The following is a 25767-nucleotide window of genomic DNA, read 5'->3' as shown; positions in this document are numbered from 1 at the left end:
GCTGAGTCGGAACAAGGCAGGACTTTTTCCTGTTGACTAGCCACCGGAACCGGCCCATGGAGTCGAGGACGATGGACAGACTTTACTGGGCCTGAGAGAGACGCGAAGTCTTGATGAGGATTTTGTTGAGGTACGGAATAAGCACTAGGCTCCTGATCCTCAAAATGGCCATCAAAGCCGCCATGATCTTTGTGAAGACCCTGGGAGCGGTCGCGAGTCCGAACGGCAGTGCGACACACTGGAAATGGTTCGGCTGTACCGTGAAATGCACGAGCCTCTGATGAGCTGGAAAAATCATAACATGGAGGTAGGCATCTTGGATGTCTATGGAGCACAAGAATTCCTGCGCCTCCACGGAAGCAATTGCTGAGCGGAGGGACTCCATCCGGAAATGTCACAAGCGGACTCTTCTGGTCAGTAACTTCAGATCCATAATGGGCCGAAACGCGCCGCCCTTCTTTGGCACTACAAACAGGTTTGAATAGAAACCTGTGAAGCGTTCTTGTTCTGGGACGGGAATGATAACCCCTGAACTGAGAAGGGAGGCGATGGATGCAAAGAAACCCGGAACCAGTGCAGGAACCTTTGGAGGATGGGATTCTAAGAACCGATCTCGGGAATGCGAAGCAAACTCTATTTTGTATCCTGAGGAAACTACCTACCTGACCCAGGCGTCCTCCACCGAGGCGAGCCAAACATCCCTGAAAAAAAGGAGATGACCGCCTATAGCCAGGGAGATACGCTGGGATCTAGACACGTGTCATGCCGAGGAAGACCTGCCATGTCTCGGCCTGGTGGACCTACCGTGGGAGCTTTGAGGACGCCAGGAAGGAGTGGGCTTGAAGGAAGCCTTTTTTTTCTGACCTGGCGTGTCTGCGGCCTGAATTTCCTTGAAAAAAGTAATTCTTGGCTCTTCAAGTCACATAACAACATTCCTGGCTGCAATCCTGCAGCCAGGGTCTGACACATGCTGCCCATGGTTTGGGCAACACGAATTAAACAAATTAATCAAAATATTTCCTTTATTCTCATCTGTTTCTTTACACTTTGTTTCCATATGTGTTGTTTCCTCCGGTCTGAATCTACAATGCGCACATTCAAATAACATCTGACACCATGGAAGTGCCGTATTTTTCGGACTATAAGATGCACTTTTCCCCAAAAAAATTTGGGAGGAAAAATAGAATTAGACTTACCCGTAATTCGGTTTCTAGGAACCTTCCACGACAGCTACATCGGAGGATGTCTACCCCGCCCTAATAGGGGACAGGAACAGGAAGAGGTTAAATATCCCTCCCCTTCCTGCAACCACCAGTGTTTTCCTGGACACCAGTATGAATAGTTACCACCAAAGTGCAGGAATCATCCAATAAGAATATCAGATAGGGAGGGAAATTAGTGCTGTCGTGGAAGGTTCCTAGAAACCGAATTACCGGTAAGTCTAATTCTATTTTCTCTAGTCACTTTCCACGACAGCTACATCGGAGTAATACCAACAGCCAATATCTTTAGGGGGGGAATCACGGCCTGCAGCACTCGTCTGCCAAATGTTAAATCCCCATTGAAATTTAGCCTGTAATGCCTGGTGAATGTGTGGATGGACGACCAGGGGTGGTTCTGCATATCCGCTCTGACGAAGCATTCCCCATTTTTTTTTTTTTGCTCATGACGTTGCTATCGCATGGGTAGAATGTGCCTCAGTGAGGCAGGTGGAGCCAGCTTCTGTGATGCGTAAGTCAGGCAGATAGATTGTGTGATCCAATTCGCGATCGTGTTCTTTGACTCCTTCTTGCCTTATTTCGTCCTGAGAACTGGATGAATAGATTCTGGTGAATCCGCTAGGCTTCACTCTATTGTCGGTAGACAGGACCACTCTGCAAATGTCGAGAGTGTGGAAGGTCTCTTCCTTAGGGTTGGAAGAGCTTGGGCCGAATGAGGACAGTACAATGTCATGATTCCTATGAAATTTTGAGAAGACAGGCATGATCTAATCTCAAGATAATATCTGTAATGATTGCAAGGTAAGCTTCTTGAATTGTCAGGGCCTGCAATTCTCCCATACGTCTAGCCTCAGTAATTGCGACTAAGAGGACGGTTATACGTCTAGCCTCAGTAATTGCGACTAAGAGGACGGTTAAAGGGTTAGGTTTCCATGGTCAAGGAATCTAGAGGCTCAAATGGATCTTAGGTTTGAGCACGGTGTTGAGATCCCAAGGAGGCCCCTGACTGCGGAGTATAGGACGAATCCCGGCTGCCGAAGGCATAAACCGTAGGATCCAGCGGTGGCTGGCCAGGTCAAGATCAAAAAAGGTGCTAAGACCTGATATTTATACCTTTAGTGCTGGGGATAAGGCTCTGTTCCAGACCTTTTGTAAACATCTAGGGTCTGTGCTGCACTGAGATGGAAGGGATCAGGGGTGCCTGGAGAGCTCCAGGGCGTAAACCTTTCCCAGACCTTGGCATAGATGGCCTTGGTTATTGGTTTTTTGGCTTTCCTGAAGGGTTTGGATTACCCTATCCGAGAGCTATTTGGCTCTTAGGAATTCGGCCTCAATAACCATGCTGCCAGGTTCTTTGCCTACGTCTGGGTGTAGCAGAGGACCTTGGTGAAGGAGGTCACCCTTTTTGGGGCAGAAGCCAGGACCTTCCTGGGCCATGGCAGGTAGGGCACTGTACCACTTCTTCCGGGCCACCGCGGGGAGATTAGTATTGTGGGAACTCGGTCCGTCTGGATTTCCTGAGATGTTTTTTGCAAGCATCGGTGTGGGTGGGCAGGTATATGAGAGGTTGGAATCCCACCATTGGGTGAAGGGCACCTATTCCTTGCACTCCGTCCATGTGGTTGAGGGAGACGAATAACCATCTTCGCATTTTGCCTGTTGGCGGCTAGGTCCACCTCCACCCCATCTTGAGGCTAGGGACACGAATACCGCATGGTCCAGGCGCCACTCCTCCGGATGAACGTCTTCTCGACTGAGCAAATCTGCCTGGGTGTTGTCTGATCCTTTCAGACGCACTGACCAGGAGAAGATGCTTGTTGCTATTGCTTTCAGGCCGGCGTACTTCGTACCCCCTTGGCTGGAGATAGGCCACTGTGGTCATGTTGTCCGAGTAGGTGCAGACGTGGCGATTTTGGATTAGCGATGATGACGTCTTTTAGCGCTTTTCCTACCGCCTTCAGTTCTCTCAGATTTGAGGAACTGGTGCTGATGCTTGGCAGCCATCGCCCCTGAAAATAGGATCTCTCTACTACTGCGCCCCCGCCTCGTTGGCTGGCATCTGAGCGGAGTGTTTTCAGGGGAAGCTGAATCCGGCTGACTCCCTTCTGAAGATTTCGGTAGTTCAACCACCACCTCAGGGCCGGTTTAACCTGACCAGGGAGGGGAATCCTTCAGGACAATAGAATTTGTAGCCGCGTAGGCCAGGCGGATCCTGGAATGTAAAAGCACGTGGCTTTGTGGGCCTGAGCCCAAGAAACCGCCTGGGTGCATGTGGTCTGAGATCCTAGAGCATACATTGACTCTGAGGGTCAGACGTGCCCGCTAGTTCTGAACCAGGTCCTTGGTGGACAAGGTCGACCTGACAAACCATAGGTAGGAAGGATGTCTTTCCCCTTGAGTCAGAGAGAACTCCCAGAAGCTTCCCTCTCGTGGAGGGATAGACCAGGTTCGGTATCCAACCCAGGGATCTTAATATCCCCGGGTCTTTCCTACATCCATCTTCTGACATGAGATAGATGGTATAGAGAAGAGGAAGTCGTCCAGATATGGGATGCCTATCCCCTGGCGCCGGATGAAAATCACTGCTTCCGCCATGATCTTAGAGAGATACGTGGTCGGATGGATTGGCACATGGTAATATGCACCCTTCAGCTCTACCGTTGCCATTACCGAGCTCAGTCCGATGAGCGGGACTGCCCCTGAATGACTCCATTTTGACTTGCCTGTACCGGACCGATTCGTTTAATGGCTTCAGGTTTATGATGATTTGGTTCTTCTGTGATGGCTTCCTCACCAGGAAGGGAAGTGCATAATGGCCGTGTCCTTCTCCCGCTTTGGCACCCTCGCGTTCTACCGGAGCAGATCTTTGGTAAGGAGCCCTGAAGGAGTGGAGGCTGTAGGGAGGCTACCCCTAAGCATTACGGGAAGGACTCTCGAACCCAATTTTTTTTTTTTTTTTAGTCCATCTTATATGGTACGATGGACCCACTGATTTGTGGAGATGGACTGCCAGCGGGTAAAAAGAGCGAGAGACGACCCCCAACCGGGCGTCATTGCTTATCTGTGGTCTGTTGATGGTTAGGGACAAGGATGTTCCTGCCCTTGTCTCCCTATACTCTTCGTATGTCAACATGACCAGGGAATCTCAGCCAGTCTCTCATGCCGGTACTGGCCCAGCCTCAAGCTGCTTAGCGGCTGTGATCTGATGAGGGCATGCAAATTCAGCTTAGATTAGCTGTTGACTGAGGTTTGGTCACGGGAGGGACGAAAAATCCATCTCCTAGGATTTCTATGTTTTGGAAGAGATGCTTTTGTCCGAAGCTGTGTCCAGGATCTTATCCAGGACAGGCTTGAACCCATAGTGGCCCTGGAAGGGGATGGCACACCATTTGGAGATAAGTCGCCTCCCTTAATATTTTAACCAGGGCACTCCTCTAAAGGAGTTAGAAAGGACGGCCGCTTTTGCGGCTACCCGGACCTGGTGAGAGCAGTCATGCTCAGCCTAGAAGAGCCGATGCATTAAAGAATTACCCGAGACCTGCGAATTACAGGCTGGTCTTCCTGGTCCCGGCCTGGTCCCAAGTTGTTAGCGACCGCCAGCGGAAGCATCGGCTAGGAACCTCGTTGCTTTCTGCAGTACGGGTAGGGCGTCATTTATCTTTCCCCCTAAGGTGTCCTGAGTCTGTGCGTAATTACAGAGACAGGGCATGTGAAAGCCATATTAGCTTTCTAGCAGATTTGTAGAGGTGTCCCAGGACTTCCTTGATAAGCTCTCAAATATATATATATTTTTCCTCGATCCATTGGATCTTTGAGCTGGGAGGAGCCCTCATTTTTATATATGGAGGCCTCCTTTTATGGAGAATCAGATTCTGTACGTTCTCGTGTACAGGACACCTCCTTTGGGCTTCAGCACAACATCTCGTCCTGTACCGTGTATTTAACTTCTTCCTCCTCCACCCCTATGGTGCTCTTAACCATACTGATTAGCTCACCCACATTCCCGGAACCAAGTGATATTTCTTGTTCCCTGGCTTTAGGGGTGGACGTGGAAGAGGAACCCTCAATCTCCCGAGCGTCCTCTGAATCCGAGGACTGAATTTCGTCTGAGTCTGGGTCAGATTCAATCAGAGCTTGATTCCTCCTCCTAGAGGGAGGCGGTCTGGGAGAAGGGAGCCATGGAGGAGTGAACCTCCTGTATTATGAGGGATTTGATGCTATCCAGGAGAGAGGGCTCCTCAGTGCGAAGGACCTCTCTGTACAGGATGGGAAGAGTTTTCCCCGTATGTCGAGGGAGTCTGGCAGCACACATTTTACACTTGTGGCTGGTTCTCATAGGGTCAGAGACCTTTTCTCCCCATATTAGAAAGAGAGAGGTATGCTACGCCATTTTAGTAAATAATGCTGGATAGTCAGGGCCGACGCCTGCTACTTACAGTAGGAGGGGGTATGCTGGGCTCTACAGACGCAGAGAGAGAGGGCTTGTCATCGTCCATGCCGTCTACAGTCAGTGTCAGACAGGTCTTACCTGGTGATCTCCTCACCCGGACCTTGAAAGATCGAGGGTCCAGCGTTTTTTGTGCACCTCCTCCTCCCTTTGGCCCAATGGGGGGAACCACATGAGGACGCCCCAGAATGTGACCGCCGGTCCCAGGAGTAACGCGCCCCTTGGCACACGCGTGCGCTCCACTGTGGAACACATAGGGACATACCGGAAGTGACGCGCGCCCCAGTGGAAAGCCCAGTAACGCCCGAAGTGGAGGAACGCCACCTCCGGCGAGCGTGAACCCCCGGGAACCGGCAGCACGGAGGAGGAGGAAGCCGGGGAGCTATTTGGAGGACCCTGGTGTGCACATCACCGCCTCGCTTTACCCCCAAAGGAGGCGCAGGAGAGGCGGGAGAGTCCCGAGTCCCACCATGCAGGCGGAGACGGGAGCAGCCATCGGAGGAGAGCAAGGCCCCCAACCTCGGCTGCCCGGCATCTGACAGGTATCCCAGCTGATACAGGGCGTGGGGTGCTCCCGATCGCCGGCCACGGCAGCACCATCGTAGACCTCTTCATGCCCCATAAGGGACAGGAAAACACTGGTGGTTTCAGGAAGGGGAGGGATATTTAACCTCTTCCTGTTCCTGTCCCCTATTAGGGCGGGGTAGACATCCTCCGATGTAGCCGTCGTGGAAGGTGACTAGAGAAATAGGGGGTGCGTCTTATGATCCGAGCACAGGCTTAACGGGAGGTGTGGCGATGCTGAGGCTTGGTGTTGGCGGTGCGGAGTGCATCGTTGGTTTCCCTGCGGCCATCTTCCTGAAGCAGTGGGCCGCAGGGAAATTTGTACAATTTGATTTACTGGATTTTATTTTTCATATTCTATCTCTCAATGTTAAAATTAACCTACCCTTATACTTATAGAATGTTCATGTCTTTGTTAGTGGACAAACTTACAAAATCAGCAAGGGATCAAATAATTATTTCCTGCACTGTATATGTTGATGAATGAATGATGGGGGAACGTTATAACTCTTGGAATGAAGTGTTGGAAAGAAAAATAGATCACCCTTAAGGGGGTAAATAAAGCTGTGATTCAATACTTTAAAAATGTGGTGCATGTTGCATATTGTCACAGCTTTGTGATTTACCCCAACACAAGAGGGAGTAGGAGGATTGATGGCATGCAATAAGATGCAAAATAATAATGTAGGTAAACATACACCCATTAGCAATGCCAATGTGCTGAGAATGACACTCCTTGGCACGTGGTTTCTGTGGAGACTAAGGCCAAGCTTGCAAAACGTGACTGCAGGTGAACAAGCTAATCTAATATGAGTTTGTATTCATATTGCTAAGCTGATGAAGTAAAAAGACATCACACCAACAAATGAGATTAGAGCGAGATTATCCAGAGGGATGGTGCAGCACACACAGGTAATTATAGTTGTTGAGGGCTAAACACTCTGTATTGCTGCTGCGTGTTTACAAGACGCTTCCTGTGATCAGCCATTGCTATTAGCCTCCTAGCACTTACCTTTTCCAACAGCTCGTTCCTCATCTCCCCAGTGTAACGTGCTTGTGTCTGAAGATGGACAGTCTTGGTTACTGGTGTACGCTCCTTGCTGATTGTAGGTGTGCGCCCCGGAGCCAGGAACTGATTAGCCAGGGCTTTTTCAGTAGGCGAGGACTGCAGACAAATGACACCAGCTGGTTATTAAGTGAGGCCTAAATCTAATAAAACAGCACACAATGTATTCCTCCAAATGGTCACACTTCTAATAGTGCAGAGAATATGCTGTAGACACAAGTAGTAATTCTGTATCATTTCTGGATTTGACTGGAAAAAGCAATTGTATATAGCGTATGTATCAACTTTGTCAAATCATGTAAACAGAAAAACTCCAGCTAACGATGATCTTCATATTCTGATTAAACACTTGCATCCAATGGCTTGGCTGTTAGGCTATGTGCACACGCTGCGGATTCACCTGCAGGTTTTTCCGTGCGGATCCGCAGGTAAAACCACAGGTAAAGTGACCTGCGGTTTTCCTGCGGATTCACACCTCTACTATGCTAAAGGTGTGAAACCGCTGTGGAATCCGCACAAACAATTGACATGCTGCGGTTTGTAAAACGCAGAAAACCACGCGGAAAAAACCGCAGCGTGAGCACAGTAGATTTGAAATGCCATAGGATAACATGGTAATGTACCATGTCTGCGGAACTGCTGCGCTTCCGCAGGGCCAAAACCGCTGCGGAAACGCAGCATAATCCGCAACGTGTGCACATAGCCTTAGACACTGAAAACCCTCCTCCAAGTAATGCCTGTATGCAGATTTAAAAGAGCAGCAACAGAGATACAAAGACCCATCTACATCTTCATGTCTCTGCTGCTAGGGACAGATTACACTTAGAATCATAGAATGGTAGAGTTGGAAGGGACCTCCTGGGCCATCTGGTCCAACCCCCTGCTCAAAGCAGGATTCCCTAAATCATCCCAGCAGGCACTAGACAGAAAGGTAGAAACAAAGACGACACCGGAAAACTAATCACGGTAAATAAAGAACTATGCAATTTTCTTAGTCACAGCATTGCCTACCAGAAAAGCCCAAGGCCTCGATTCATTATGACTGGTGATTTGTAGGCCAGTCAAAATGGTGAAAGATAAATTAAAAGGCATGTGCCTCTTATTTAATTTGGCGCATCTAAAAGCAGTTGTGCACTGCCATAAGAAATACAGTTGTGGCCAAAAGTATTGACACCACTGCAATTCTGTCAGATAATACTCAGTTTCTTCCTGAAAATGATTGCAATCACATATTCTTTGGTATTATTATCTTCATTTAATTTGTCTTAAATGAAAAAACACAAAAGAGAATGAAGCAAAAAGCAAAACATTGATCATTTCACACAAAACTCCAAAAATGGGTCAGACAAAAGTATTGGCACCCTCAGCCTAATACTTGGTTGCACAACCTTTAGCCAAAATAACTGCGACCAACCGCTTCCGGTAACCATCAATGAGTTTCTTACAATGCTCTGCTGCAATTTTAGACCATTCTTCTTTGGCAAATTGCTCCAGGTCCCTGATATTTGAAGGGTGCCTTCTCCAAACTGCCATTTTTAGATCTCTCCACACGTGTTCTATGGGATTCAGGTCTGGACTCATTGCTAGCCACCTTAGAAGCCTCCAGTGCTTTCTCTCAAACCATTTTCTAGTGCTTTTTGAAGTGTGTTTTGGGTCATTGTCCTGCTGGAAGACCCATGACCTCTGAGGGAGACCCAGCTTTCTCACACTGGGCCCTACATTATGCTGCAAAATTTGTTGGTAGTCTTCAGACTTCATAATGCCATGCACACGGTCAAACAGTCCAGTGCCAGAGGCAGCAAAGCAACCCCAAAACATCAGGGAACCTCTGCCATGTTTGACTGTAGGGACCGTGTTTTTTTTCTCCTGTAAACTCTATGTTGATGCCTTTGCCCCAAAAGCTCTACTTTTGTCTCATCTGACCAGAGAACATTCTTCCAAAACATTTTAGGCTTTTTCAGGTAAGTTTTGGCAAACTCCAGCCTGGCTTTTTTGTGTCTCGGGGTAAGAAGTGGGGTGTTCCTGGGTCTCCTACCATACAGTCCCTTTTCATGCAGACGCTGAAGGATAGTACGGGTTGACACTGTTGTACCCTTGGACTGCAGGGCAGCTTGAACTTGTTTGGATGTTAGTCGAGGTTCTTTATCCAACATCCGCACAATCTTACGTTGAAATCTCTTGTCAATTTTTCTTTTCCGTCCACATCTAGGGAGGTTAGCCACAGTGCCATGGGCTTTAAACTTCTTGATGACACTGCGCACGGTAGACACAGGAACATTCAGGTCTTTGGAGATGGACTTGTAGCCTTGAGATTGCTCATGCTTCCTCACAATTTGGTTTCTCACGTCCTCAGACAGTTCTTTGGTCTTCTTTCTTTTCTCCATGCTCAATGTGGTACACACAAGGACACAGGACATAGGTTGAGTCAACTTTAATCCATGTCAACTGGCTGCAAGTGTGATTTAGTTATTGCCAACACCTGTTAGGTGCCACAGGTAAGTTACAGGTGCTGTTAATTACACAAATTAGAGAAGCATCACATGATTTTTCGAACAGTGCCAATACTTTTGTCAACCCTCTTTTTTATGTTTGGTGTGGAAATATATCCAATTTGGCTTTAGGACAATTCTTTTTGTGTTTTTTCATTTAAGACAAATTAAATGAAGATAATAACAAAATTTGTTTGCGCAATAATTTTCAGGAAGAAACTGAGTATTATCTGACAAAATTGCAGGAGTGTCAATACTTTTGTCCACAACTGTATACTCCAGTCAGCAACTTGAGTACATTTCTGTCTTAATTTACACTACTTTTGTAGCATAAATAATGATGCCCCCTTGTAGCTAAACTCTACCTACTTTCCAATGTGGTGGTGCTGGACAAGACTGGCGTTAAAATGGTTACATATTTATGCAACATTTCAACCCATAGTCTTGGCAAAAACTAGTAAATTGGGGCCAACTATTTTGAAAAGACACACAGGTGACATGTTTGTTACCTGTGCATAGGCATCAAGTGTTAATTGTGGGAACACCTCTTTAAAGAGAATGTCTTTAGCAGGCTTTTGCTATTTATTCTGAGAGCAGCTTGATGTAGGGCAAGTGAGCCTGATTCCAAGTATGTGGCACTTATTAGGCTGTATTGTAGTTTTAATACTGTAAGTATTTTATCAGCAGGAGATTATTACTGCTTGACTAAGTCTCACTTGTAGGGCAGTCAGGCTAATCTGTGTAACCCATCTCACACCACTGATTAGCAACTTGCTAAAAATGTACACTGTTCACAGGAAGCTGCCAATCAGGGATGTGGGTGTGGTTGTACACCGCTTAGCATTGACCACATCTACAACAGGTAAAACAGGAATTCTATCAAAACTGCACCAAGCAGTCCAGTAAGTGATACATGTGCTTCTCACAAAATTAGAATATCATCAAAAATGTAATTTCAGTTCTTCAATACAAAAAGTGAAACTTATACATTATATAGTCATTACAGAGAGACTGATCTATTTGATGTGTTTATTTCTGTTAATGTTGATGATTATGGCTTACAGCCAATGAAAACCCAAAAGTTATTATCTCAGTAAATTAGAATAATTAACAAAAAATACCTGCAAAGGCTTCCTAATAGTTTAAAAGTTCCCTTATGGTACCGTCACATTTGGCGACGTACCAGCGATCCCGACAATGATGCGATCTAGTAGGGATCGCTGGTGCGTCGCTACGAGATCGCTGGTGAGATGTCAAACAGTCAGATCTCTATAGCGCCGCATACGGAACGATACGACGGTCGTTGGGACCCTGTCTCTCAGACCTGAAGTATTGAGGTTGTTGTCCCTGTCAGCGACATCGCAGCAGGGGCCCGAGCGCCGCTATTACACGTAGCGAGATCGTAGACGAAATCGCTGTTGCGTCACAAAATCGGTGACGCAACAGCGATCTCGCTATGTGAGACGGGGGCTTTAGTCTGTTTCAGTAGGCTCCACTATCATGGGGAAGACTGCTGACTTGACAGATATCCAGAAGGCAGTCATTGACACACTCCACAAGGAGGGTAAGCCACAAAAGGTCATTGCTAAAGAACCTGGCTGTTCACAGACCGCTGTATCCAAGCATATTAATGGACAGTTGAGTGGAAGGAAGAAGTGTGGTAGAAAAAGGTGCATAAGCAACCGCGATAACCACAGCCTTGAAAGGATTAAGAAAAGGCCATTCAAAAATTTGAGGGAGATTCACAAGGAGTGGACTGCTGCTGGAGTCATTGCTTCAAGAGCCACCATACACAGATGTATCCAGGACATGGGCTACAAGTGTCGTATTCCTTGTGTCAAGCCACTCATGACCAAAAGACAATGCTAGAAGGGTCTTACCTAGGCCAAGGAGAAAAAGAACTGGACTGTTGGTCAGTGGTCGAAGGGGTTGTTTTCAGATGAAAGTAAATGTTGCATTCATTTGGAAATCATGGTCCCAGAGTCTGGAGGAAGAGTGGAGAGGCACATAATCCAAGCTGCTTGAGGTCTAATGGGAAGTTTCCACAATCAGTGGTGGTTTCGGGGACCTATATTTTATCAAGACCAAAGCCATCACAGCCGTCTACCAGGAAATTTTAGAGCATTTCATGCTTCCTCTGCCAACAAGCTTTTTGGAAATTTAATTCTCCAGCAGGGCTTGGCACCTGTCGACACTGCCAAAAGTACCAATACCTGGTTTAAAAACAACAGTATCACTGTGATTGATTGGCCAGCAAACTCACCTGACCTTAACCCCATAGAGAATCTGAGGGGTATTGTCAAGCAGAAGATGAAACACCAGACCCAGCAACGCAGATGAGCTGAAGGCTGCTATCAAAGCAACCTAGGCTTCCATAACACCTCAGCAGTGCCACAGGCTGATCACCTCTATGCCACGCCGCATTGAGTGCATTTACTGAACATACATTTCAGTAAACCAACATTTCGGATTTTAAAATATTTTTTTAAGCTGGTGTTATAAAGTATTCTAATTTACTGAGATAATGACTTTTGGGTTTTCATTGGCTGTAAGCCATAATCATCAACATTAACAGAAATAAACACTTGAAAGAGATCACTCTGTTTGTAATGACTCTATATAATGAGTTTCCCTTATGTATTGAAGAACTGAAATAAACATTTTGATGATATTCTAATTTTGTGAGAAGAACCTGTATGTTCTGCCTTCTTCCACGTATGACGCTGTGTGGATTCCAGCATACGGCTAAACCCTTCATCCACTCCCAGTAAAAAAGACTGTATGGGTGCTTAAGTCTATATTTTTTGAGATGATGTGAACAACAATGGTAGATGATAACGGATGATATAGTGGAGGAGATTGGTGAACACAATTGTGGATGAGATCGGGTAAAAACTACAAAGAAACAGACAGTACAGTATATCAGTACTGGCAGATAACAATAACAGCAGTAATACAGGGTGCTATTACATCAGTAGCAGGCATAATTACAGAGGATGAGTAATACAACACGCAATGCAGTAAAGAGAGATATCTAGGCAATTTAGGCTGCTAGCATTTCTCTACCTGAACAGAAATGCATCTAACTACATGAAGTGCAAGAGTATTACAACGAGCTGGAAATACATTGCACATATCACGGGGCTGCATTATGGCTAGCTAACACAGATACATAGCACAACACATAACTGTATTAAACCCTCACCGGAATCCACTTGACGGAAGCAGTGATTTTGCAGAGAACAGGACACGTATGTATGTGTGTGTGTGTGTGTGTGTGTGTGTGTGTGTGTGTGTGTGTGTGTGTGTGTGTGTGTGTGTGGGTCAGGGATCTGGGGAGAAAATGGCTACAACTTTCTAGCCCGGGAAAGATGAAGGGGCGGTTCTAAACAGAACAACTATTAAAGGGAAAGGATTCTAAATCCATGAACAGGAAAGAGAAGGGAAACTATGACATCTAATGGCCATAGCTGGAACAGCACTTAAGAAATTACTTGCTGCACATGAATAGGCAGAACACTATATATAGTTGGAGTCGGGCTCTCTTGTTCCATATTATGATGCTCTCAGATTATTTAGCAAAAACCTTCTGTCAGATTCCCTTTAATAGCATCAGTTTACGGTTCAGTTTGAATTTTGCAGATGTGTATGCAGAATGGTACCTTATAGATTTAATGTGGGATCAATCCTTTAAATAGCATGTGACAGATCTAGAGAGCGATATATTTAAATATCTAATTCTGAAAGCCCAAATTTTTACGTAGAAGTTATTTTCAGTATGAAATACTTCCACATTGACAATATATTCCCATTTCGCAATGTGTGAACCTTATTCACTCCTGTATTTAATGAAACTTTGATTTTTGCATAAATGTCTGGGGAAGTTGCTTCCTGTATATTTCAAGATTTCCTGTTCTCACAGTAGATGTGATCCTTTGTTCTATAGTTCATTCCTGAATTTAAATCCGCTTTTTTTTTTTCATTATGATGTGCAGAGTAAGCTTTTATTAAAGAACCTGATACATGCTGCCCAATCCGTGGGCAGCATGCATAGGCACTGGCTGTGTGATCTCGGCCAGATATGTTTTACTTTTAAACACCGCTGTGTTTCATAGAAAAACATAGTTTTAATACCTGCCAGGGGCCGAGCAGCACAGCAGACTGTTCCCCTAGGCGGGTACCTGGCAGCTTCTCCCAACTTGCTGCCAGTGATTGACAGGTCTCTGCCTATACACGGACGTAGGCAGAAACTTATTCATCCAGGGCTCAACATTTAGCTTGTTCTCCTGTTTGTTTTTTCTATAGTTCTGCTCTGGCATGCTGGATATCAACTCCTGGATCAATTGTTTTGCTCACCAAGCCACTTGGTTATCACTTTTGCCTTATGAAATGGTGCTCCATCGTGCTGGAAAAGCTATTGTTCATCACCAAATTGGTCCTAGATCGGGGTAAGTCGCTCTTGGGTGATGTCTAAATACCTCTCTTAATTCATGATGGTGTTTTTTGTCAAAATTGTGAGTACACTCCCTTAGATGAAATGCAGCCTCACGTATTAATGATCTCAGGTTGCTTTATGCTTTCCATGACACAGGACTCATGGTAAGACTTGTAGCGCTCACCTTTTCTCCAGACAATCAATTTTCCATATGACCCAGACAGTCAGAATGGGGCTTCATCAGAGAAAATAACTTTACTCCAGTTCTCTGCTGTCCTTTCCATGTGCTTCCATAATGTCAGTCTGTCTTTTTTCTTGGAGGGAAGTGGTTTCTCTGCTACTCTTCTTGAAACCTCCAAAAATCTGAGCTCTCTGCTATGCCAACCGTAAAACATCCTGAGACCATTTATGTACGGGGCTGCTTTGCATCCATGGGTGGGACTCGCTCACAATTTTAACGAAGAACACTACCATGAATAAACAATGACATCTAAACCTACTCCAAGAGCAACTTCTACCAACCATCCTTGAGCAGTTTGGTGAACAATGCTTTTTCCAGAATGATTGATCACAATGTCACAAGGCAAAAGTGATAACCAAATAGCACTGTGATTTTTAGTCCAAGGCCAGAAAATTCCCTAGATCTCTATCCCATTGACTTGTGGTCAATCCTCAAAAGTGGGTGGACAAATACACAGAAATTATGATAAATTGTAACTGCATAAACATTGCGTAGGATACTTTGAGACTCTGTGGTATCATCTAATATGCCCTAAAAGCAAAAGGATCTGCCATTGAAATTCCCAATGGCTCGATTTCTCTCCCTGACATTATTGGTTAGGCGCGATTTTGAAAGGCTCCATCGAAATTAATGTTCAGAAGATAGTCAGTGTGTGGGGGGGCTTTTTGCCAGCTGTTTGCGGAACACTCATTGCGCCAACAGATCTCTTTTCTGGCTCCCATATACACATGAATGTTCAGGTTGGCTCAGTGGGGAGAGTGAGTCTGTGGCTGTGATTTATCTCCCAGAAGAATAAAAGTACCGTACTAGGAAATTAAATTCAAACTGCGTGATCCTTATCTCTCCCGACATCTTTTACCAACTCTCCCCTGGCATAATCTGTCGTAAAAGTCAGAGGCCACCATACACATTAAGTTATTAACTAGTCTCGCCAAAATGTGCGGCCTGTTTAATGTGTATGTGTGTGCTCCTAAACGTTTACACATGTATCATTGTTTTTACCTTGTTGTTTAACTTTTCATTTCAGGATAAGTTAATGAATCAGATAACTTTAAAGATAAAGTTGTGACATACTAAGTCAGGCATGAAGAATGTCTGGTTAAAGCATTTGAAGATGAGAAGTTAGCGGCAATTATTAACAGATCATGTATCTTTATGGAAAAATACAATGCATGTTAGTAGAATGAATGAATAATTTTGTGTGTAGTGTGTTTGTAAGGGTTTGTGTAAGGGTATGCTTTTTCATATTCATTTGTTAACCTAGAGGAGCAGTTTCAGTACTGGGGGGCTTGTTAGTAAAATGTTAAGTAATTTATCAATATCTGGTGTGAAATGTAGTTCTGATCTCAAATTTGGAAAACTATAAATGGACCCTTTCTGCAGCACTTTAAGGGTCGGACTCATGCTGTAATGTATAAGCCAGTGTTAAACAACACTTATATTGTTTCGATCCTTTGCTTAATTGCAGAGAAATCCATACTTATATCCATCTGTAAATAAGACTGTAAGTGCACTTGCATTCCATGGCTCATCTTCAGTTATTCACACAGGACACAAGCTCAAGTGTTGTGATTCGGTCACCGAAGAGGATTACGGGAAATTAGCTAAGCAACCAGGAAACCAGAAAGGTTGGCAACTTAGCGGATTGCAGACCCCTAAACCTAACAACATAACTAGCATTAAGGCCCCGTCTCACTAAGCGATCTCGGTAGCGAGATCGCTGCTGAGTCACAACTTTTGTGACGTAACAGCGATCTCACCAGCAAGATCGCTGTGTGTGACAGCGATCAGCGAGCGGCCCCGCTTCCGGTATCGCTGATCGCTGAAAGAAACCTCTGGACATTTCTTTGGTCGCTAATCTCCCGCTGGCCAGCACACATCGCTGTGTGTGACAGGCGGGAGACCAGCGATCAGGTGTAAAAAAAATAATAAAAAAACTAAAAAAATATAGTTATTCTCACCTTCCGATGTCCCGCGCAGTCTTCCGGCCTCTCTCCACGCTCCGGTCCCAGTGATCCTTTGCACGAATGACCACGAGACTTTGTTATCCCTCGAGACCGTGACATCTCGCGGTCATTCGTGCAAAGGATCACTGGGACCGGAGCGTGGAGAGAGGCAGGATGGCTGAACGGGACGTCGGAAGGTGAGAATAACTATATTTTTTATTTTGATTCTATTTTTTACATGGATGGCCAGCGATGCCGCACGCTCGGCGTCGCTGTGCTGATCGCTGGTGAAGCTGTCTGTGTGACAGCTCACCAGCGATCACATAGCGACTTACCAGCGATGCTGACACCTTGATATCGGTGTCGGGATCGCTGGTAAGTCGCTTAGTGTGACGGGGCCCTTAGTCGTGGGACGTGCCTACGATGCCCTAGATGCCTCGGCACAGCCAAAGAGTTAACTAAGCCTAAAGCAATAAAGGGGAAAGCTAAACTGCCCCGGAGTAGAGCCCCAAAGAAATAGCCCCCAAACATCGATTGACGGTGAGACAAGATGAGGCACAAACGCAGGCAGAAAATAGAGTGAGCAAATCATGGGGCCCAAACTGTCTAGATAGCACAGGACAGAAAAGATACTGTCTGCAATCACGCAAAAACCCTAAAAAATCCAACACGTCTGATATACAAAAACACTGAGGCCACACAACCTCTCCTCGCTAGATCAGCATTCTGGTGTGAACTGGAAGCAAAGCAAAATATACTAATATAACAGGGGATTAGCAATAGTGAACAGAATGACATAAGCTGTGACATATGAGCGGGGTCCAGCACAAATCCCAGCAGGGAATAATGCTGAACCCACACAGCAAAGCAGAAAGCAGAGAAAGGCAAAAACTATATCAAATGCAAAAGATTACAGCAAACAACTTATCTGAATGATGCAAGACCAAGGAGGGGAAAAAGCAGACTTCACAATGCACAGGAATACAAACAAATCACCAGCAGCAACTGAAGGAAGCTTACTCACTTAAATCCTCCCAGTCAATAACCCCTGACTTCCAATTATCACCTTCAGGTGATAGACTTCTGTCAATACGACCAGCTCCACTACCCGCGGCAACCACCAGAGGGAGCCCCGACTCAGAAGTCAGATCAAGAGAGTTCACAATACTCAAGTGATTGATTGGCAGCGTAGATTGGTAGCTGATATCACAGATAACCAGGCTGTTATCTGTGATATCAGCTACAAACTGTAACATTCTCCATTTCATACTTCAATTGAACAGCAGGATGCTGGGGAGCACTGAAAGGGAGCTGTGGACCACAAGTGCACTTGCAATACTAAGTTCACTTGCAGTAAAGTTTACATATGGATAACAGTACAGATTCTCTAAAATGAAACAACAGATCAAACATTTCAAAAAAAATTTATGTTGAACTGGGGACATGATATAATGGTGGCTTTTTTTTATTATTATTATTATTATTATTATTATTTCTCCTCTATGTTGTAGAGATAATAGCAATCAAAGTATTGGGCCCCTAATGAGTTAATTTTCTGTAAGTCCCAAGTGAGTTTTATCTGATAGTTCAGTGGGGTGTGTACTTCTTTTCCCTGTATGATTCTGACCAATCCTAAGAAAGCAACAACACTCCCACAATAGCTTAGAACAAAATTTTTAGAGTGTGAGATGTAACATAGTTAGTAAGGCCGAAAAAAGACATTAGTCCATCCAGTTCAGCCTATAAAATTCTGTCAGAATAAATCCCCAGATCTACGTCCTTCTAAAGAACCTAACAATAACTGTAAGATGCAATATCGTTACGCTCCAGGAAGACATCCAGGCCTCTCTTGAACTGAGTTCGTCATCACCACCTCCGCAGGCAGGGAATTCCAGATTCTAACTACCCTAACAGTAAAGAATCCTCTTCTATGTTGGTGGAAAAACCTTTTCTCCTCCAGACGCAGAGAATGCCCCCTTGTGACCGTCACCGTCCCTGGTATAAGCAGATCCTCGGAGAGATATTTGTATTGTCCCCTTATATACTTATACATGGTTATTAGATCGCCCCTCAGTCGTCTTTTTTCTAGACTAAATAATCATAATTTTGCTAATCTCTCTGGGTATTGTAGTTCCCCCATCCCCTTTATTAATTTTGTTGCCCTCCTTTGTACCCGCTCTAGTTCCATTATATCCTTCCTGAGCACCGGTGCCCAAAACTGTACACAGTACTCCATGTGCGGTCTAACCAGAGATTTGTACAGAGGCAGTATAATGCTCTCATCATGTGTATGCAGACCTCTTTTAATGCACCCCATGATCCTGTTTGCCTTGGCAGCCGCTGCCTGGCACTGGCTGCTCCAGGTAAGTTTATCATTAACTTGGATCCCCAAGTCCTTCTCCATGTCAGATTTACCCAGTGGTTTACCGTTCAGTGTGTAATGGTGATATTGATTCTTTCTTCCCATGTGTATAACCTTACATTTATCATTGTTAAACTGCATCTTCTACCTTTCGGCCCAAGTTCCCAACTTATCCAAATCCATCTGTAGCAGAATACTATCTTCTCTTGTATTGACTGCTTTACATAGTTTTGTATCATCTGCAAATATCGATATTTTACTGTGCAAACCTTCTACCAGATCGTTAATATGTTGAAGAGAATAGGTCCCAACACCAACCCCTGCGGTACCCCACTGGTCACAGCGACCCAGTTAGAGAATATACCATTTATAACCACCCTCTGCTTTCTATCACTAAGCCAGTTACTTACCCATTTACGCACATTTTCCCCCAGACCCAGCATTCTCATTTTGTGTACCAACCTCTTGTGTGGCACGGTATCAAACGCTTTGGAAAAATCAAGATATACCACATCCAATGACTCACCTTGGTCCAGTCTATAGCTTACCTCTTCATAAAAACTGATTAGATTGGTTTGACAGGAGCGATTCCTCATAAACCCATGCTGATATGGCGTTAAACAGTTATTCACATTGAGATAATCCAGAATAACATCCCTCAGAAACCCTTCAAATATTTTTACCAACAATAGAGGTTACTTACTGGCCTATAATTTCCAGGTTTACTTTTAGAGCCCTTTTTGAATATTGGTACCACATTTGCTATGCGCCAGTCCTGTGGAACAGACCCCGTCGTTATAGAGTCTCTAAATATAAGAAATAATGGTTTGTCCATTACATTACTGAGTTCTCTTCGTACTCGTGGGTGTATGCCATCCGGACCCGGAGATTTATCTACTTTAATCTTATTTAGCCGATTTTGCACGTCTTCTTGCGTTAGATTGGTGACCCTTAATATAGGGTTTTCTTTGTCTCTCGTCATTTCACCTAGCATTTCATTTTCCACCGTGAATACCATGGAGAAGAAGGTGTTTAATATATTCGCTTTTTCCTCATCATCTACAACCATACTTTCCTCACAATTTTTTAATGGGCCTACACTTTCACTTTTGATTCTTTTACTATTGATATAGTTGAAGAACAGCTTGGGATTAGTTTTACTCTCCTTAGCAATGTGCTTCTCTGTTTCCTTTTTGGCAGCTGTAATTATTTTTTTAGATAAAGAATTTTTCTCCTTATAGTTTTTTAGAGCTTCAACGGTGCCATCCTGCTTTAGTAGTTTAAATGCTTTCTTTTTACTGTTAATTGCCCTTCTTATTCCCACAAGGTATAAACCGCTTACAGTGCCTATTAAGGATGTTCTTAAACATTTCCCATTTATTTTCTGTATTCTTATTTCTGAGGACATTGTCCCAGTCAACCAGATTAAGGGCATCTCTAAGCTGGTCAAACTTTACCTTCCTAAAGTTCAGGGTTTTTGTGACTCCCTGACATGTCCCCCTAGCGAAAGACAAGTGAAACTGTACAATATTGTGGTCGCTATTTCCTAGATGCCCAACAACCTGCAGATTTGTTATTCTGTCAGGTCTGTTAGATAGTATTAGGTCTAAAAGTGCTGCTCCTCTGGTTGGATTCTGCACCAATTGTGAAAGATAATTAAGGATAAGGATACAGCTCTGATCTCCTGGGTTATCCTCATGCATAAGTCCTTGTGGGGGAAGGGGCAGCACAGCTGAGTTTAACTGTGTCACATTATAAACCCTGCTTACAAACTCTCTTCCTTTTATAGCACTGTCAGTACTGTTGTACTGCCTCTTCTCCCAAACTAGCTCAAGCAGGAGGTTAGACCAGGAGACAAGAGCTGCATCATTACATCTCAAACACTGAGAAACTTGCTCTAAGCTATTGTGGGGACGTGTTATTCTTTCCTTTTGAGTCTTGCTTCCTGCTTATGATTGGTCAGTGTCATATAGGGGTTCATGCCCCCAGTGAAAACTTTCACTTAATCATAAAAAAGAAAAACAAATGTACTTAATGGAGTTACTTCAGGTTATTTTTTTACTTCCGAGCTTTAAGGGAAGCAGAACGAGTTTGATTTCATTAATAGTAGAACTATCACAGTACAGCAGTACACAGTACAGCAGAAGTGAACTTTGTCTCATTAAAAACACATTTGCTATACAATTGTCTTTTCAAAGTGCCGTCAGCTGTACCAATACAGTACAGCAGAGCTGAATTCTGTCTCATTATAAACACATTTGCAGTTGTCCGCTCACAGTGCTTCACCTTTTATCTAGCCAGCAGCTAGTCAGTGTGTGGCGTTTGTGTGTGTATGGCGAGTGCCAGTACAACAGAAATTCAGAATCCCAAGTCAGATAAAAACAATGATCACTGTAACGTAGGTGCTGCTGTTCTTAGAGAGTGACGCAATTTTCCGTGTCACATGGCCGCTGCGATTTCTGTTTGGAAGTTTCATACAGTCTCCATTCCCAGATCTTACCAATTTTTCAGCTTCTAACAGACCCTTCAAAAAGTCCACTTTTCTGCAGTATTCAATTAGTAGCTCTGGAGAAGGCTTACTGTTGAAAAAGAGAAAAGATTATTTCACACTTAAAATTGTGAATGAAAAAAGTAAAGCAGGCTCATGAAACTATATGCAAACGCTTCCCCTTTCAAAACAACACATTATTGTTACAGTGCTACATTAGTGGTGTTATTGTTTTTCTCCATGCATTCTCTTGAAGGAACATTTTAAAAATCAGTAGATTCATACTTTGAATCTGGCTGGGGGATTGTGTTTCGGTTGAACATTTTTAATAAAACCAAATTTCAAAACTCTGCTTATGACAGGAACATAGTATTCCAAGTGGGGCCGCACTAGTGACTTCTGCATAGAGGCAAAACCATCTCCGGTGTGGAAGGCCACATTGATACTTCCAGTATCTGGAGAGGTTAGGCTACTTTCACACTAGCGGTTTTTTGCGCTGCGTGCGGAGTCCAAACGCATACAAAAAACGCATCAAGCGTTTTGCATGAGTTTGCTTATTTTATGCGCATGCATTTTAACCAGTTTGTAGCCACATTGACTCTTAAAACGCATGCGATTTAAAACGCTCACGTGCGCGTGTCCATGCGCACGTCTGCGTTCCCATAGGCTGTAATGTGTTATTTTGTCGCATTCCGTGCGCACGCTTTTTTGAGACAGGTCGGACGGACCAAAAATGCAACAGGTTGCGTCCGGTGCGCCTGGGCGCACACCACAAAAAAATGCATGTGCACGAAAATGCATACGAACGCGTGCAAACGCTAGACCATGCGCTCCCATGTTAAAGATAAGGGATCAGGACGCATGCGCATGTACGTGCACGATGCGCTGCGTTAAACGCTAGTGTGAAACCAGCCTTACATCAGTATTTGTAAGCCAAAACCAGGAGTGGGTGTTAAAGACAGAAGTGGTGACGTGTTTCTATTATGCTTTAACTCTGATTGTTCCTCTCTTGGTTTTGGCTCACAAATACTGATATAAAATACTGACCAAATACTGAACGTCTGGACGAGGCCTTAGAAGGACATTGCTGAATTAGAGTGAGTGCAGAGAAGAGCGAACAAAGTTATTAAGGGAATGAGTGAACTACAATACAAAGACAGGTTATCAAACTTGGAGTAATTCAGTCTGGAAAAACGAAGACCTAGGAGGAGCGATCTTAAAATAATGCACAAATATATGAGGGGAACAGAACAGAGATCTTTCTAATGATCTTTTTACACCTAGATCTGCGACAGGGATAAGGGAGCATCATCTACATCTAGGGGAAAGAGGATTTAATAATAATCACAGAAGGCGATTCTTTACTGTAAGAGCAGTGAGATTATAGAACTCTCTGCCACATCATGTAGCAATGGTCGATTCACTACAAAAGTACAAGGAGGACCAGGATGCCAGTCTTGGTACTAAAGTCTGTGATGGGGAACCAGTCTAATTGCTGAATGTCAAGTTGATAAGGAATGCTTCCCCTAACATGAGGCAATTAGTATCTGCCTCATGCTGTGTTTGTCTTCTTCTAAATTAACATGTTAGGCTATATGGTGAACTTGATGGACTTCAGTCTATGTTCAACTTTAAAATCTACAAAACTATGTTTGGCAAAAAAAAAAATACATGCATTTAAAAAAAAAAAAACCCCCCCGAAAATATCCTCACAAGTGTCCATAGCCATTAGGTCTGAAAGTTGTGAACTAGGGTATCTAGGGATTGGACTTTCAGCAGATCATACATCAATTGAGTAATAGACCTGAAGAAGTTGACACGTTGAACACTTTGTCATGTTCTTCTTCCTGAAGAACTTTTGTAGAGTGCCAAGGCACGTTATCCTACTTAAAAATACCACTGCCTTTATGGAATAACACTGCCATTAAAGGGTATACTTGCTCTGCAACAATTTTTAGATGGCCTTAATTTGACACAAACAACCTACAAGTGCTTCTCACTAAATTAGAATATCAAAAAGTTAATTTATTTCAGTTATTCAATACAAAAAGTGAAATTCATACATTAAATAGAGTCATTACACACAGAGTGATCTATTTCACGTGTTTATTTCTGTTAATGTTGATGATTATGGCTTACAGCCAATGAAAATCCAAAAGTCATTATCTCAGTAAATTAGAATACAAAACCAGCTTGAAAAATGATTTTAAAATCCAAAATATTGGCCTACTGAAATGTACAGTTGTGCTCAAAGGTTTACATACTCTGGCAGAATTTTTGCTTTCTTGGCCTTTTTTCCGAGAATATGAATGATAACACCAAAACTTTTTCTCCACTCATGGTTAGTGGCTGGGTGAAGCCATTTAATGTCAAACTACTGTGTTTTCTCTTTTTAAATAATAATGACAACCTTAAACATCCAAATGACTCTGATCAAAAGTTCACATACCACATTTCTTAATACCGTGTATTGCCCCCTCTAACATCAATGACAGCTTGATGTCTTTTGTGGATGAGGTTCTTTATTTTCTCAGATTGTAAAGCTGCCTACTCTTCTTGGCAAAAAGCCTCCAGTTCCTGTAAATTCCTGAGCTGTCTACCATGAACTGCGCAACTGTGATCTACCCAGAGTGGCTCAATGATACTGAGGTCAGGAGACTGAGATGGCCACTCCAGAACCTTCACTTTGTTCTGCTGTAGCCAATGACAGGATATTGCCAGATTGAGATGGTGCTTGCAGCTTGATACGATCGTGTGGCGGGAGTGCTTATATAATGGGTAAGGTGGGAACCCCTGGATGTGATTTCTGTAGGGAAGCTGTGGCTGTCATAGTGGTTTTGGGACCTCTGGATGTGACTTGCGACCCTCTCTCGTAATGGAACGTGGTTCTCAAGGTAACAAAGCTTGAGGATCTCTGCTGGACTTAGTGGAATCCTAGTAACTTTTACACCCTTCTATCATGAGAATTTACCGATGAAGGGAAATCCTGTTCTAGGACAATCTGTGAGGTCACAAGTTATTTAAACACCATTTCAGAGAAGACTGCTGCAATCGGATTTACTAGAACGTTCTTGCGCATATCCAGTTTCCACTTGTGATAACCTTTGAGCCATCACTTCTTTCCAGGAAGGTTTCCTGATTTCACAGTCCTCTATAAATTGGTACATCCGTTCACTTAATTTTAAGAGGAAAACCTGAAGTAAAACCTTCGCTCTTTATAATTTTTGCTGCATGTACACCAACTTAAAGGGCAGCTAATCAGTGACCCCAATCTTCATACTCCACCCTCCCAACGATTTGCGTTAAGAGCAGGAAGCAGGAACTGTTAAATGCATCTGAATACGTCAATATCAGTGCTGTATATTTCCCCCCTGTGGCTCAGGAAATCATTATTTGTTCTATTTTTACCGTTCATCCTGTTGTCCATAAAAAAAACTTGGCCTATGGCTCTTGGAAACGTGGATTATTACACCAAAACAAGGGTTTTATTTCCACATAAATAAAGCTGGACAATAGTGGCCCTATGTGTGCTGTATCTAGGAAGGATACAAAACACTACTATTTACAAGGACACTTTCATGGAGTACAATCTGGGCAGAGAATAACTGTACCTCTGTCCCAAACTCAATAACAAGCCGTAAACAACAAGCTAGAGAGCAAACATCAGAAGTGCAGCAACTAGCCAAGCATGGCTGCCATGTAATGCCACCTTCCACTTCTAGCAGCCAGCGGTAAAATACTTCCCCCACCACACAGCTGCCAAGCCGTGTCCACAATGGGGGTCTGTATTCATAAAAGGGCATACTTGGATAGGAGAGCCTGAACCGTCACCTCGTGACACTTGGCTGCGCTGCACATTTGCAAGCCGTGCTACGAAAAAAAAGACAATTATGTAAAAAATACACCAACACCAGATATAGTATTATATATGATATGTAATATATTAAAATGTATATATATATGTGATAAATTATTATATATGTACTACCACCAGTGTTCAGTGAAGTTAGTGGTTAGCCACTGATTTAAGAGACTAAATCCCAATCCACTGAAGGACCCATTGACCAGGAAAGACCAAACAGGATATAGTTAATCAATTATTTTTATTATATTGGTAGCAAAAATTAAAACCAATTTAAAAACAATGTGCACGTATGGGGACAATTTTACCACAATTGTAAAGTAATAATACGGACCCAATTATCTATAATAATAAATGCCCTAACCAGCTTCCGGTTGTAACAACTTCCGTCCAGTTGTAACCGGTGACGTCACCACACACACACGCACATGTTAACCCTCAACACACACTCCTCTCACCTTTCACCTCCACTCATGTCCACTCACTTTCACTCCACATACGTTCCTTTCTCTCACTCCGTTTCTCATACTCACACCGTCATCGTCGCTGCCCCGACATCTTCCTCCGTCGCCGCGATCCAGGATCCAGACGTTCTCCAGGCCGCCGACATGTTCTTGCGGGACGCCATCTTGGATATCGTGAAGTCC

The 25767-nt window shown here is 44.0% G+C and overlaps 1 protein-coding gene across 1 annotated transcript in view; it reads right to left on the bottom strand.

The window, feature by feature from the left end:
• Window positions 1-25767, bottom strand: part of USE1 (unconventional SNARE in the ER 1) — a 93030-nt gene that overhangs the window by 38426 nt on the left and 28837 nt on the right. Inside the window, exons 3-4 of the mRNA XM_073547813.1 lie at window positions 21271-21349; window positions 7244-7396 (exon numbers count right to left, since the gene is read on the bottom strand). Coding sequence (XP_073403914.1) covers window positions 7244-7396; window positions 21271-21349 — 232 coding nt within the window. The remainder of the gene's footprint in view (window positions 1-7243; window positions 7397-21270; window positions 21350-25767) is intronic.

The sequence above is a fragment of the Dendrobates tinctorius genome, unplaced genomic scaffold (assembly GCF_039654945.1).
Source record: "Dendrobates tinctorius isolate UK_male_01 unplaced genomic scaffold, ASM3965494v1 ptg000011l, whole genome shotgun sequence".
Classification (NCBI taxonomy): Eukaryota; Metazoa; Chordata; class Amphibia; order Anura; family Dendrobatidae; genus Dendrobates; species Dendrobates tinctorius.
This window is presented reverse-complemented; position numbering and strand designations above follow the sequence as displayed.